Source organism: Oculina patagonica, chromosome 9, assembly GCF_052425735.1.
Source record: "Oculina patagonica isolate OP01 chromosome 9, crgOcupat, whole genome shotgun sequence".
NCBI classification, from domain to species: domain Eukaryota; kingdom Metazoa; phylum Cnidaria; class Anthozoa; order Scleractinia; family Oculinidae; genus Oculina; species Oculina patagonica.
This window is the reverse complement of record NC_135766.1, coordinates 11,301,053-11,316,051: the sequence shown is the minus strand read 5'-3', so window position 1 is coordinate 11,316,051 and position 14,999 is coordinate 11,301,053. Positions and strand designations below refer to the sequence as shown.

Sequence of the window (14,999 nt, the reverse complement as noted above, 5' to 3'; positions counted from 1 at the left end):
TTTTGTTCTTACTTGGTATATAAGCCTTGCGCTCACAAATGACGTTTTGCTCTTACTTGGTATATAAGCCTTGCGCTCAAAAATGACGTTATGTTCTTACTTGGTATATAAACCTTGCGCTCACAAATGACGTTTTATTCTTACTTGGTATATAAACATTGCGCTCACAAATGACGTTTTGTTCTTACTTGGTATATAAGCATTGCGTTCACAAATGACGTTTTGTTCTTACTTGGTATATAAACCTTGCGCTCACAAATGACGTTTTGTTCTTACTTGGTATATAAGCCTTGCGCTCACAAATGACTTTTTTTTCTTACTTGTATATAAACCTTGCGCTCACAAATAACGTTATGTTCTTACTTGGTATATAAACCTTGCACTCAAAAATGACGTTTTGTTCTTACTTGGTATATAAACCTTGCGCTCACAAATAACGTTATGTTCTTACTTGGTATATAAACCTTGCGCTCACAAATGACGTTTTGTTCTTACTTGGTATATAAGCCTTGCGCTCACAGATTACGTTTTGTTCTTTCTTGGTATATAAACCTTGCACTCAAAAATGACGTTTTGTTCTTACTTGGTATATAAGCCTTGCGCTCTAAAATGACGTTTTGTACTTACTTGGTATATAAGCATTGCGCTCACAAATGACGTTTTGTTCTTACTTGGTATATAAACCTTGCGCTCACAAATGACGTTTTGTTCTTACTTGGTATATAAGCCTTGCGCTCACAAATGACGTTTAGTTCTTACTTGGTATATAAGCCTTGCGCTTTCAAATGACGTTTTGCTCTTACTTGGTATATAAACCTTGCGCTCAAAAATGACGTTTTGTACTTACTTGGTATATAAACCTTGCGCTCACAAATGACGTTTTATTCTTACTTGGTATATAAACATTGCGCTCAAAAATGACGTTTTGTTCTTACTTGGTATATAAGCATTGCGTTCACAAATGACGTTTTGTTCTTACTTGGTATATAAACCTTGCGCTCACAAATGACGTTTTGTTCTTACTTGGTATATAAACCTTGCGCTCACAAATGACGTTTTGTTCTTACTTGGTATATAAACCTTGCGCTCACAAATGACGTTATGTTCTTACTTGGTATATAAACCTTGCGCTCACAAATGACGTTTTGTTCTTACTTGGTATATAAACCTTGCGCTCACAAATAATGTTATGTTCTTACTTGGTATATAAACCTTGCGCTCACAAATGACGTTTGGTTCTTACTTGGTATATAAACCTTGCGCTCAAAAATGACGTTTTGTTCTTACTTGGTATATAAACCTTGCGCTCACAAATGACGTTTTGTTCTTTCTTGGTATATAAGCCTTGCGCTCAAAAATGACGTTTTGTTCTTACTTGGTATATAAGCCTTGCGCTCTCAAATGACGTTTTGTTCTTACTTGGTATATAAGCATTGCGCTCACAAATGACGTTTTGTTCTTACTTGGTATATAAACCTTGCGCTCAGAAATGACCTTTTGTGCTTACTTGATATATAAACCTTGCGCTGACAAATGGTATATTGCTTACTTGGTATATAAACCTTGCTCTCACAAATGGTATATTGTTCTTACTTGGTATATAAGCATTGCGCTCGCAAATGACGTTTTGTTCTTACTTGGTATATAAGCATTGCGCTCACAAATGACGTTTTGTTCTTACTTGGTATATAAGCATTGCGCTCAGAAATGACGTTTTGTGCTTACTTGGTATATAAGCATTGCGCTCACAAATGACGTTTTGTTCTTACTTGGTATATAAGCATTGCGCTCACAAATGACGTTTTGTTCTTACTTGGTATATAAGCATGGCGCTCACAAATGACGTTTTGTTCTTACTTGGTATATAAACCTTGCGCTCACAAATGACGTTTTATTCTAACTTGGTATATAAGCCTTGCGCTCACAAGTGACGTTTTGTTCTTACTTGGTATATAAGCTTTGTGCTCACAAATGACGTTTTGTTCCTACTTGGTATATAAGCCTTGTGCTCACAAATGACGTTTTATTCTAACTTGGTATATAAGCATGGCGCTCACAAATGACGTTTTGTTCTTACATGGTATATAAGCCTTGCGCTCACAAATGATGTTTTTTTCTTACTTGGTATATAAGCCTTGCGCTCACAAATGATGTTTTGTTCTTACTTGGTATATAAGCATTGCGCTCACAAATGACGTTTTTTGCTTACTTGGTATATAAGCATTGCGCTCACAAATGACGTTTTGTTCTTACTTGGTATATAAGCATTGCGCTCACAAATGACGTTTTGTTCTTACTTGGTATATAAGCATTGCGCTCACAAATGACGTTTTGTTCTTACTTGTCATATAAGCATTGCGCTCACAAATGACGTTTTGTTCTTACTTGGTATATAAGCATTGCGCTCACAAATGACGTTTTGTTCTTACTTGGTATATAAGCATGGCGCTCACAAATGACGTTTTGTTCTTACTTGGTATATAAACCTTGCTCTCACAAATGACGTTTTGTTCTTACTTGGTATATAAACCTTGCGCTCACAAATGACGTTTTGTTCTTACTTGGTATATAAGCCTTGCGCTCACAAATGACGTTTTGTTCTTACTTGGTATATAAGCATTGCGCTCACAAATGACGTTTTGTTCTTACTTGGTATATAAACCTTGCGCTCACAAATGACCTTTTGTTCTTACTTGATATATAAACCTTGCGCTGACAAATGGTATATTGTTCTTACTTGGTATATAAACCTTGCGCTCACAAATGGTATATTGTTCTTACTTGGTATATAAGCATTGCGCTCGCAAATGACGTTTTGTTCTTACTTGGTATATAAGCATTGCGCTCACAAATGACGTTTTGTTCTTACTTGGTATATAAGCATTGCGCACACAAATGACGTTTTGTTCTTACTTGGTATATAAGCATTGCGCTCACAAATGACGTTTTGTTCTTACTTGGTATATAAGCATTGCGCTCACAAATGACGTTTTGTTCTTACTTGGTATATAAGCATGGCGCTCACAAATGACGTTTTGTTCTTACTTGGTATATAAACCTTGCGCTCACAAATGACGTTTTATTCTAACTTGGTATATAAGCCTTGCGCTCACAAATGACGTTTTGTTCTTACTTGGTATATAAGCTTTGCGCTCACAAATGACGTTTTGCTCCTACTTGGTATATAAGCCTTGCGCTCACAAATGACGTTTTATTCTAACTTGGTATATAAGCATGGCGCTCACAAATGACGTTTTGTTCTTACATGGTATATAAGCCTTGTGCCCACAAATGATGTTTTTTTCTTACTTGGAATATAAGCCTTGCGCTCACAAATGATGTTTTGTTCTTACTTGGTATATAAGCATTGCGCTCACAAATGACGTTTTTCGCTTACTTGGTATATAAGCATTGCGCTCACAAATGACGTTTTGTTCTTACTTGGTATATAAGCATTGCGCTCACAAATGACGTTTTGTTCTTACTTGGTATATAAGCATTGCGCTCACAAATGACGTTTTGCGCTTACTTGTCATATAAGCATTGCGCTCACAAATGACGTTTTGTTCTTACTTGGTATATAAGCATTGCGCTCACAAATGACGTTTTGTTCTTACTTGGTATATAAGCATTGCGCTCACAAATGACGTTTTGTTCTTACTTGGTATATAAACCTTGCGCTCACAAATGACGTTTTGTTCTTACTTGGTATATAAGCCTTGCGCTCAAAAATGACGTTTTGTTCTTACTTGGTATATAAGCCTTGTGCCCACAAATGACGTTTTGTTCTTACTTGGTATATAAGCCTTGTGCTCACAAATGATGTTTTGTTCTTACTTGGTATATAAGCTTTGTGCTCACAAATGACGGTATGTTCTTACTTGGTATATAAGCCTTGTGCTCACAAATCACGTTTTGTTCTTACTTGGTATATAAACATTGCCCTTATAAAATAAAACCAAATATCACATCACAGTTGTAATGTAAGACATTTAAGTTTTGCTTTTACCTTTAATAGCAGCATGCGTCCCAATATAACAGCTTTAATAGAGATAAAATGAGAAATGTCTAGCCGAAATTTAACATTCCTATTGTTATTAGAATACAATCAACTCTATCTAAGACGAACACCGTCGGGACCGGTTCCAACTGTCCGTCTTAGAGCGGTGTCCGCCTTATAGAGAATCGAGGTAACGTGACACCAGAAATTTTGAGACGATAAAGCTAAACGGCTATGCACAACGAATACATGTCTGTTTTGAGTCGGTTAGTTTGTCTATATAATAAACAGAATATTACATGGTTGCTTGGAGATATGAAATTTATCTTCTCGTGTTCAAAACCGATATCTCACGAGTTCGCTGCGCTCACTCGTGAGATATCGGTTTTGAACACGAGAAGATAAATTTCATATCTCCGCGCAACCATGTAATATCCTCTATATATGTCGACAACAAGTTTTAAATTACATTTTGTTTTTCTTCTGTGAACCATATGTTTTGGACATAGAAGGAATCATTATTTAACAAACGGCCATGTATCATACTCTTAAAAACAACTTTTTAGCCAATAGGAATGCATTCTGAATCCAATCTATGTTATAATTTGAAGATGAAAAAAACCGTTTTGTAGCGAAATTGGATTTCATTTCTGAATATATTGTCTCAATAGATGTTTTTATTTATTATAGTTTTGTTTCTGAAGCGCCAGCACCGGCAGTAAGGCTGAATTGGAGATCTCAAACAGCACATCATGTTACTAACATCCAACACGACGATTTTAAATAGTCCTAACGAAACAGCACATGGGACACAGAACTCGTCATGTATTTTTGTCGATTCGACTGCAGCGAGAATTTCCAAAGTTTGCGCTTACTGTTTTATTCTGCTGGGCAGTTTTTTCGGGAACGTCTTCATAATCATCATCGTCTACAAACACCGAGAGTTACGGAAAACAATTAACTATTTCATCGTGAACATGGCCGTGTCGGATTTACTTTTCCCCCTGATGATAATCCCTGTTCAGATAACTGAATTGCTGACTGGTGCAGAACGTTGGCACGTCAGTGGAATCTTAGGATCGATATTGTGCAAGCTCTTTTTTTTTGCTGGCTTAGTGTCCTCCCACGTTTCTGCTCAAAGCTTGGTGTGGATAGCAATTGATAGATTTGTCGCCGTCGTCTTTCCAATGAAACGTGGGCTTATTTCAACCAAGATTCGGACAGTAGCCATTGTATCCACTTGGATAATTTCAGGTTTGTTCTTTTTTCCATTACTGATAACTTCTGGACTTGTTGTACATGGCAATAACACATATTGTTTTCAAAGCAACACAGAATCGCTTTTCGCTAACCAGGAGGCAATCGCGGCATATAACTGGCTTCGAACGACTTTCGTTAACATCGCTCCGTTATTTTTATTAACCATTTTGTATTTTGCGATAGGGGTTTCCTTAAAAAGGCAGAATAAAGCCCTTACGGACGCTGCAACAAATGCACAACGAAATTCTTTAAAGAAACGAAGACAAGCTATCAAAATGTCTGTTGTTATCGTAGTGCTGTTTTACATTTGTGTTATTCCGTCCATTTTCCTACAGTTCTTAATCTATCAGGCGAGACCTCCTTGTGGCTTACAGTTTTTTTACTTTTTCGTGTTTTTGTTGTATTGCGCATCTTCTACTGTCAATCCAATAATTTGTCTGTCATTTGTTGAAAGTTATCGTCGTGGATTGAGAAACATTTTATGTCCCTGCTCGAGAATGCGGAACAGTGAAATTGCGAAACGAGAGCAAATAACTCTAAAAGAAATAAAACCTCTCGATTCTTGAAGCAAACTGTCAAGGAACTTTGAGAACACAAAAAACGACGGAGAAACATTAAATACTGTTCTGTAGAGAGAGCTATGGACGCCACCCCAGAGAAGCCAAAGCCTCTGGGAAACATAGCAGATGTAACTGTAATGTTCAGTGCGGAAAATGTTCGGAATACAGTGGAACCCCGATATAACGATCCTCGACATAACGATATTTCCGATATAACGATGAGAATTTAGCAGACCGAACGTAAAATCCTCCCGATATAACGATATTATCAGTGCACAGTCACATTTGCAAAACATCGAATTTAATGCAATAACATTACGGTAATCGAGTCATCTCTAACGTTTCTAAAAACAGCTTTGTACGATGATATACGAAAATGATGCTGTGTTCTAAGCCTTCTTATCATATTCCCTTTATCCTCCTCTAATAATTATGCAGTAAAAAGTACTTGTTAGGTTTACCCCGATATAACAATATTTTCAGCCATATCGTTATATCAGGAGTTTCGATCTAACGATTTTTTCGATATAACGATATTATTTTACTGCTCCCTTGGTATATCGTTATATCGGGGTTCCACTGTATTTGGTACACCTTGTTAGCTGTTCAGAAGGGAGATTTCTGAATCTCTGTTAGAATTATTTCAATATTATAACAATCAATATAAATTCTCTCATTTTTAGCATTTCGACATGTTTACGATGAATTTTAGGACCGAGAAGAGACATGTTAAAGTTTGAGAACCGAAAACAATGTTTATTTCGGTTGTTTTGTACATGTCACTGGACAACGGTTTTTTTTCGGACAACGCTTTTCTCTTAAATTGGAATTTCAGCTCGAAATTGGAAATTCTCACCATTTTCGACACTTATTTTTTGTCCAAGAGAATGGGGTCCATAGCTTTCTTTATTTGTTATCTTTACTATATTGGTATTAGGAACTTTCGTCTGCCTGTAAATATATATCTAACTGGATTTGTAAAAACTTGCATGGTCAACGAAAAGTGACCTGAGTGTTTTTGACCACGTACATTGCACTGCGATATGGCTAAAAACATGCCCAGAAAAAAAAGGAACAACAGCGCTGAAAGGTACATAAGAAAGAGGAGAAGAGAAACAAAAGACTGACATTCTTTTTAGTTTTTATATCGTCTACTTTAATTGGAGATAGTTTCTGGCGAGAAAAAAAACGCGTTTACGGCGATTAGCGCTTAAAACGTGAAAATTTCCATAGCCTGGTTTTAATAAATCCGGTCAGATATATATGGATGTTTTAGAAGTACCATGTACAGATGTATAAAGTTTGTGTTGGGAAATAAATAACAATGCGAGTTTTTTTGCAACACATTCATTCTCATTTTCCACAAGCACGCGCGACTTCATGCTTTTAATTTCTAAGCACTTTCAGGCAAGAATTAGAACTAAAACAGTTCACATGCTAGCAGTGCCGTTACCAGATCTTTGCCATAGACGAGGCAAGATTTTTCTTGGGGGTTATGGGGGCATGCCTCCAGAAAATTGTGAAATCTAGACGCTCTGAAACTCTTTCAGAGACATTTTTGGTGACGTATTTCTTGAGAAAAATCAATCTTCTTCAACTGGAGATTATCTTCCCAACAAAACGTTATTTGTTTTTAATTTTGGGTAAAAACCTAGACAAGGCATGTGCCTCGTCTTGCCTCATGTTAGTTACGGCCCTGCATGCTAGTAAACATTTTAAAACGTTTCTGTTAAAATCGCTTTGATGATAGGTTGTCATTCAAACACACTTGCATCACTATTTGCGTCTTAAAATAACACATCCGTAGACTTTCCGTGCCATAATCAAATCAAGGTGTTCACGGCTTTCGCATTCGAACAAAAAATTAACGGATATTATTACTTGTGATCTGACAACCTTTACCCTATGTGGTCAAAGAAATTGCTCGCTTTTGAAAGGAAGACAAGAATCTATTAGTACGAGTCGTTCTCTATAAACACGTACAGTCAACTCTCTCTTAACGGACACCTCTATAAGACGGACACCTCCATAAGACGGACACCTGGTCATGGTCCCTGCCGTTTTTCAGTCATTTTACTGTAAGAAAACTCTCTGTAAGACGGACACCTCTCTAAGACGGACAACGGACACTTTGAAACCGCCAACGGACAGCACAAAAAGTTATTTCTTTTTAGTGAACAATACTTAATATTCCTATTGTTGTTAGAATACGTATTTATAGAGATTGTACCAATAGTTTTTTTTCTTCCTTTCAAAAGCGAGTAATTTCTTTGACCGCATAGTGTTATTTCAGATCGCAAGGTACTAATATCCGTTAATTTTTTTGTTCGAAAGCGAAATAATAATAATAGCACGGTTAGAGGAGGCAATTTTTTAAGTTGCAAAACACGTTAAAATGGTAATGCACGGAAGTGTGTTTGAATAATGACAACCAATAATCAAGGCGATACTAACAGAAACTTTTTAAAATGTCTATTTATTTACGTGATGGTTGTATTTTTGAATCGCGCTTTTTGGCAGGAAAGATTTCACCGATTTCTTCGAATTTTTGCGTTCTGAATGAAAAATGTTCGAATTTACTGAAAATGGCATTTGTTTTTCAGTCGGAATAAAACCTTTTGAGATTTAAACGTATTTTCAAAATCTAGTTTTTACCAAAAATGTCCATAATTTTAAAACCCGACGAAAGATTTCTCCTAAACTTTAGCAAATAAGCCTCAGAGCTCTCTAGTTTTGTATCAGGAAGTTTCATGACAATCCTGACCATGCAACTCGCTGCACAAAATGCTGGTCAAATTTTATCTGAAAATACTTGATATGTAAGCTTTGGGCTCACAAATGACGTTTTGTTCTTACTTGATATATAAGCCTTGCGCTCACAAATGACGTTTTATTCTTACGTACTTGGTATATAAGCCTTGCACTCACAAATGCCTTTTTGTTCTAATTGATATGTAAGCCTTGCGCTCACAAATGACGTTTTGTACTTACTTGATATCTAATAAGCCTTGCGCTTAGAAATGACGTTCTGTGCTTACTTGATATATAAACCTTGGGCTTACAAATGACGTTTTGTGCTTACTTGGTAGATAAGCATTGCGCTCACCAATGTCGTTTTGTGCTTACTTTGTATATAAGCCTTGCGCTCACAGATGACGTTTTGTACTTACTTGATATATGCGATACTTTTTTCCCACTTCAATACATAAAGCCCACTTTTATTGACAGAAAACAGTCAGCTCCCGTTAGAGTTAAACGCTTTAAATAACGAAATCAGGATGTATGATTGAAAAAATGGTATGTGCTTTTAGCTTCATGGACATCAGAAGATGTGCGGTGCAAAACGTTGCTCTTCCATGGAAACAATCGCGAATCGGTGGAAATTGTCCCTGTTGGAGGTAACAAAGAAATGGACAGATCACTCAACACTGATCAACACTTCCTGATTATTTAATGTGTCTATAAAGCCTACAGGTTATTTGTGGCTTCGTATCTCTGTAATGCGCAAACAAGTATTCTAAAAGAAGTTTTTGGATTCCATTACTTTTTCGCTGCAAAATCGAGCTTTAAAAAACGTTCCCGCTTCGGCCACGCCCAAAGAAGTTGACCACCTTCTCCTCCACACCCTTCTCCTAATTTTTCGCTCGCCGTTTTTTTTTCGCGCTGATTCCCAACTCATAGCCTGTGTACAGCCGTCCCGCTCCGCTCAAAAAAATCGCGGAGGGGACGGCTGTACACAGGCTGAAACCGGCTACATTCAAAGCAAAGGAAAGTCAAGATTGACAGGTTAAAGTCACTTTGTTTTGGATGCTGTCACATCCATTTACCACACAGCATTGCAGATTTTTCTATTTTTAGTATTTTGGTATCTCTCAGGTGATAATAAAAGCTATTCTTTTTAAAATTTCCGACGAGTGTCCCCTCCCCTCTCACATGGTAGTTCTCACAGGAATTTTGACTAAGTAGGGAGAACTAAGTGTATCAGTTGCTATGGATAAACCAATGAATGGCTTGCTACCAACAGAGTAAAACAAACAGGAAGAGTACCTGACCCTCCCCAACCCCCTTCCCCCCCCAAAAAACAAAGCAACTGTTACACTTGAGCACCAGTAGAACCCAGCAGGGGCTGACTCGTCCCCAGTCGTCTTTTGAGTCCGTCTTGAGTCGACTGCTCAACACGGAGGGAATCCCATCATCCTTCGCGTCTTGCAATTTTCACATAAGAGACGACTGGGTACGAGTCAGCTGCAGGGGAGGTGGGTGGAAGTCAAAAATTTTTAATATGGGAGGCTCCATAGCGAAGCCGAAACCCTTACCCTTATAGAGTACAATTTTTGACAGAAAAGGTAACCTCATATATCTCAGAGAATTCGCAGAAACCTGGCTGCCGGGTTTTCGCTTGAACTCGGGCGCAGCCCGAGTTCAAGCCTAGCCAGCAACCTTAACTTGAGGGGGCTTGACGTCAACCATGCTATGGGGACCTTGCCCAGGCGTTGGGCTATCTGCTGGTGCCCAGCTGGCGGGTAGCCGTCAAAAGCTGGGGGGAGGGGAGGGTGTCACTTTTGACTGCTGGGCCTAGCTTGGTTCAGGCCCCTTTGAGAAATTTTGTGTGAACTTGGAATGCACCTGTGTAGTCTGTGGATATTTTGAATGACACCGGTGCAGGCTCCCTGTGTAGAAGGCACCCGGCCGGTGTTGCAGCTGCCAGCTGGGCTCCTGGGGGGAGGGCTGGGGACTTTTACTAGCCCCGGGCTGTTTTGGGCCTTGGGCGCCAGGTTCTTGGAAAATCGAACAGATATATATATATACCTCCGGTAGAAAATGACACCCCTTTCACAGAAGGGTTACTGCATTTTTCACTTGAGTATATTTAAAGCTTATGAGAGCTGCTACACTTTTGACCACAACAACTGTCCCTTTGCTAAAGTCACTAAAGAACTGAACACACAACAACCAATGCATCAGAAAAAGTTTATTCTGAAATTATTGTGTATTCTTTTATTATTAAACAGAGATTCAGAAATCTCCCTTCTGAACAGCTAACAAAGTGTACCAAATGTTCCAAACATTATCCGTATTGACTGTTTCCAAGAGGCTTTTGCTTTTTGGAAGTGGCGTCTATGGCTTTCTCTACAAAGAAGTATCTAATGTTTCTCCGTCGTTTTCTGTGTCCTTAATAGTTCCTCGACGGTTTTCTTCAGGGACTGGAAGATTTTTTAATTCTTTAAGAGTAATTTGCTCCCGTTTCGCCATTTCGCTGACTTGCATTCTCATGCAAGGACATAAAATGTTTTTCAATCCACGACGATAACTTTCAACAAATGACAGACAAATTATTGGATTTACAATAGAAGAGGCGCAATACAACAAAAACAGGAATAAGTAAAAAAACTGTGCGTCACAAGGAGGTCTCGCTTGATAGATTAAGAACTGTAGGAAAATGGACGGAATAAAACAAATGTAAAACAGCACTACGATAACAGCAGACATTTGAATAGCTTGTTTTCGTTTCTTTAAAGAATTTCGTTGTTCATTTGATGCATCGTCCGCGAGGGCTTTATTCTGCCTTTTCAAGGAAACCCCTATCGCAGTGTACAAAATGGTTAATAAAAATAACGGAGCGATGTTAAAGAAAGTCGTTCGAAGCCAGTTATATGCCACGATAGCCTCCTGGTTAGGGAAAAGCGATTCTGTGTTGCTTTGAAAGCAATACGTGTTATTGTGATGTACAACAAGTCCAGAAGTTATCAGTACTGGAAAATAGAACAAACCTGCGACAATCCAAGTGGATGCGATGGCTATCGTACGAATCTTGGTTGAGATAAACCCGAGTTTCATTGGAAAGACGACGGCGACAAATCTATCAATTGCTATCCACACCAAGCTTTGAGCAGAAACGTGGGAGGACACATAGCCTGCAAAAAAATGGAGCTTGCACAATATCGATCCTAAGATTCCACTGACGTGCCAACGTTCTGAGCCAGTCAGCAATTCAGTTATCTGAACAGGGATTATCATCAGGGGGAAAAGTAAATCCGACACAGCCATGTTCACAATGAAATAGTTAATTGTTTTCCGTAACTCTCGGTGTTTGTAGACGATGATGATTATGAAGACGTTCCCGAAAAAACTGCCCAACAGAATAAAACAGTAAGCGCAAACTTTGGAAATTCTCGCTGCAGTCGAATCGACAAAAATACATGACGAGTTCTGTGTCCCAAGTGCTGTTTCGTTAGGACTATTTAAAATCGTCGTGTTGGATGTTAGTAACATGATGTGCTGTTTGAGATCTCCAATTCAGCCTTACTGCCGGTGCTGGCGCTTCAGAAACAAAACTATAATAAATAAAAACATCTATTGAGACAATATATTCAGAAATGAAATCCAATTTCGCTACAAAACGGTTTTTTTCATCTTCAAATTATAACATAGATTGGATTCAGAATGCATTCCTATTGGCTAAAAAGTTGTTTTTAAGAGTATGATACATGGCCGTTTGTTAAATAAAGTTTCCTTCTATGTCCAAAACATATGGTTCACAAAAGAAAATCATTACTGGAGACTTCATTATTGTAAAACACAAGCATGACCGTGAAATAAAATGCCACTAAATCTCACTTCACAGTTGTATAACACCTTTAAGACAGATGAAATGAGAAATGTCACTCCAAAATGTAATTAATGTTCCTATTGTTGTTAGAATACGTATTTATAGAGATCGTACCAATAGTTTTTTCTTCCTTTCAAAAGCGAGTAATTTCTTTGACCACATAGTGTAAAGGCTATTTCAGATCGCAAGGTATAATATCCGTTAATTTTTTTGTTCGAAAGCGAAAGCCGTGAACACCTTTTAATAGCACGGTTAGAGGAGGCAATTTTTTAAGTTGCAAAACACGTTAAAATGGTAATGCACGGAAGTGTGTTTGAATAATGACAACCAATGATCAAGGCGATACTAACAGAAACTTTTTAAAATGTCTATTTATTTACGTGATGGTTGTATTTTTGAATCGCGCTTTTTGGCAGGAAAGATTTCACCGATTTCTTCGAATGTTTGCGTCCTGAATGAAAAATGTTCGAATTTACTGAAAATGGCATTCGTTTTTCAGTCGGAATAAAACCTTTTGAGATTTAAACGTATTTTCAAAATCTAGTTTTTACCAAAAATGTCCATAATTTTAAAACCCGACGAAAGATTTCTCCTAAACTTTAGCAAATAAGCCTCAGAGCTCTCTAGTTTTGTATCAGGAAGTTTCATGACAATCCTGACCATGCAACTCGCTGCACAAAATGCTGGTCAAATTTTATCTGAAAATTTTTGGTATGTAAGCTTTGGGCTCACAAATGACGTTTTGTTCTTACTTGATATATAAGCCTTGCGCTCACAAATGACGTTTTATTCTACTTGGTATATAAGCCTTGCACTCACAAATGACGTTTTGTTCTAATTGATATGTGAGCCTTGCGGTCACAAATGACGTTTTGTTCTACTTGATATATAAGCCTTGCACTCACAAATGACGTTTTGTTCTAATTGATATGTAAGCCTTGCGGTCACAAATGACGTTTTGTCTTACTTGATATATAAGCCTTGCGCTCACAAATGACAATTTGTACTTACTTGCTATATAAGCCTTGCGCTTAGAAATGACGTTCTGTGCTTACTTGATATATAAACCTTGGGCTTACAAATGACGTTTAGTGCTTACTTGGTATATAAGCCTTGCGCTCACAGATGACGTTTTGTTCTTACTTGGTATATAAGCCTTGCGCTCACCAATGTCGTTTTGTTCTTACTTGGTATATAAGCCTTGCGCTCACAGATGACGTTTTGTTCTTACTTGGTATATAAGCCTTGTGCTCACAGATGACGTTTTGTTCTTACTTGGTATATAAGCCTTGCGCTCACAGATGACGTTTTGTTCTTACTTGGTATATAAGCCTTGTGCTCACAGATGACGTTTTGTTCTTACTTGGTATATAACTGATATAAGCCTTGCGCTCACAGATGACGTTTTGTTCTTACTTGGTATATAAGCCTTGCGCTCACAGATGACGTTTTGTTCTTACTTGGTATATAAGCCTTGTGCTCACAGATGACGTTTTGTTCTTACTTGGTATATAACTGATATAAGCCTTGCGCTCACAGATGACGTTTTGTTCTTACTTGGTATATAAGCCTTGCGCTCACAGATGACGTTTTGTTCTTACTTGGTATATAAGCCTTGTGCTCACAGATGACGTTTTGTTCTTACTTGGTATATAAGCCTTGCGCTCACAGATGACGTTTTGTTCTTACTTGGTATATAAGCCTTGCGCTCACAAATGACGTTTTGTTCTTACTTGGTATATAAGCCTTGCGCTCACAGATGACGTTTTGTACTTACTTGATATATGCGATACTTTTTTTCCACTTCAATACATAAAGCCCACTTTTATTGACAGAAAACAGTCAGCTCCCGTTAGAGTTAAACGCTTTAAATAACGAAATCAGGATGTTTGATTGAAAAAATGGTATGTGCTTTTAGCTTCATGGACATCAGAAGATGTGCGGTGCAAAACGTTGCTCTTCCATGGAAACAATCGCGAATCGGTGGAAGTTGTCGCTGTTGGAGGTAACAAAGAAATGGACAGATCACTCAACACTGATCAACACTTCCTGATTATTTAATGTGTCTATAAAGCCTACAGGTTGTTTGTGGTTTCGTATCTCTGTAATGCGTAAACAAGTATTCTAAAAGAAATTTTTCACTTTTTCGCTGCAAAATCGAGCTTTAAAAAAAGTTCCCGCTTCGGCCACGCCCAAAGAAGTTGACCACCTTCTCCTCTCCACCCTTCCCCTAATTTTTCGCTCGCCGTTTTTTTTTTTCGCGCTGATTCCCAACTCATAGCCTGTGTACAGCCGTCCCGCTCCGCTCAAAAAAATCGCGGAGGGGACGGCTGTACACAGGCTGAAACCGGCTACATTCAAAGCAAAGGAAAGTCAAGATTGACAGGTTGAAGTCACTTTGTTTTGGATGCTGTCACATCCATTTACCACACAGTATGCAGATTTTTCTATTTTTAGTATTTTGGTATCTCTCAGGTGTTGATAAAAGCTGTTCTTTTTAAAATTTCCGACGAGTTTCCCCGCCCCTTTCACATGGTAGTTCTCACAGGAATTTTGACTAAGTAGGGAG

At 38.1% G+C, this 14,999-nt stretch overlaps 2 protein-coding genes across 2 annotated transcripts; one reads left to right on the top strand and one right to left on the bottom strand.

Annotated features, from left to right (window-relative positions):
* The first annotated feature begins 4,752 nt into the window (after positions 1 to 4,752).
* On the top strand, positions 4,753 to 5,826 carry LOC144664940 (QRFP-like peptide receptor). The gene has a single exon (XM_078526136.1). It carries the CDS (start codon positions 4,753 to 4,755, stop codon positions 5,824 to 5,826), a length of 1,074 nt encoding a protein of 357 aa, XP_078382262.1.
* Positions 5,827 to 10,101: 4,275 nt separating this feature from the next.
* Positions 10,102 to 12,103, bottom strand: LOC144666853 (G-protein coupled receptor 83-like). The gene has a single exon (XM_078528261.1). The coding sequence runs from the start codon at positions 12,091 to 12,093 to the stop codon at positions 10,951 to 10,953; it is 1,143 nt and encodes a 380-aa protein (XP_078384387.1). The 5' UTR covers positions 12,094 to 12,103; the 3' UTR covers positions 10,102 to 10,950.
* Between the last annotated feature and the right edge of the window lie 2,896 nt (positions 12,104 to 14,999).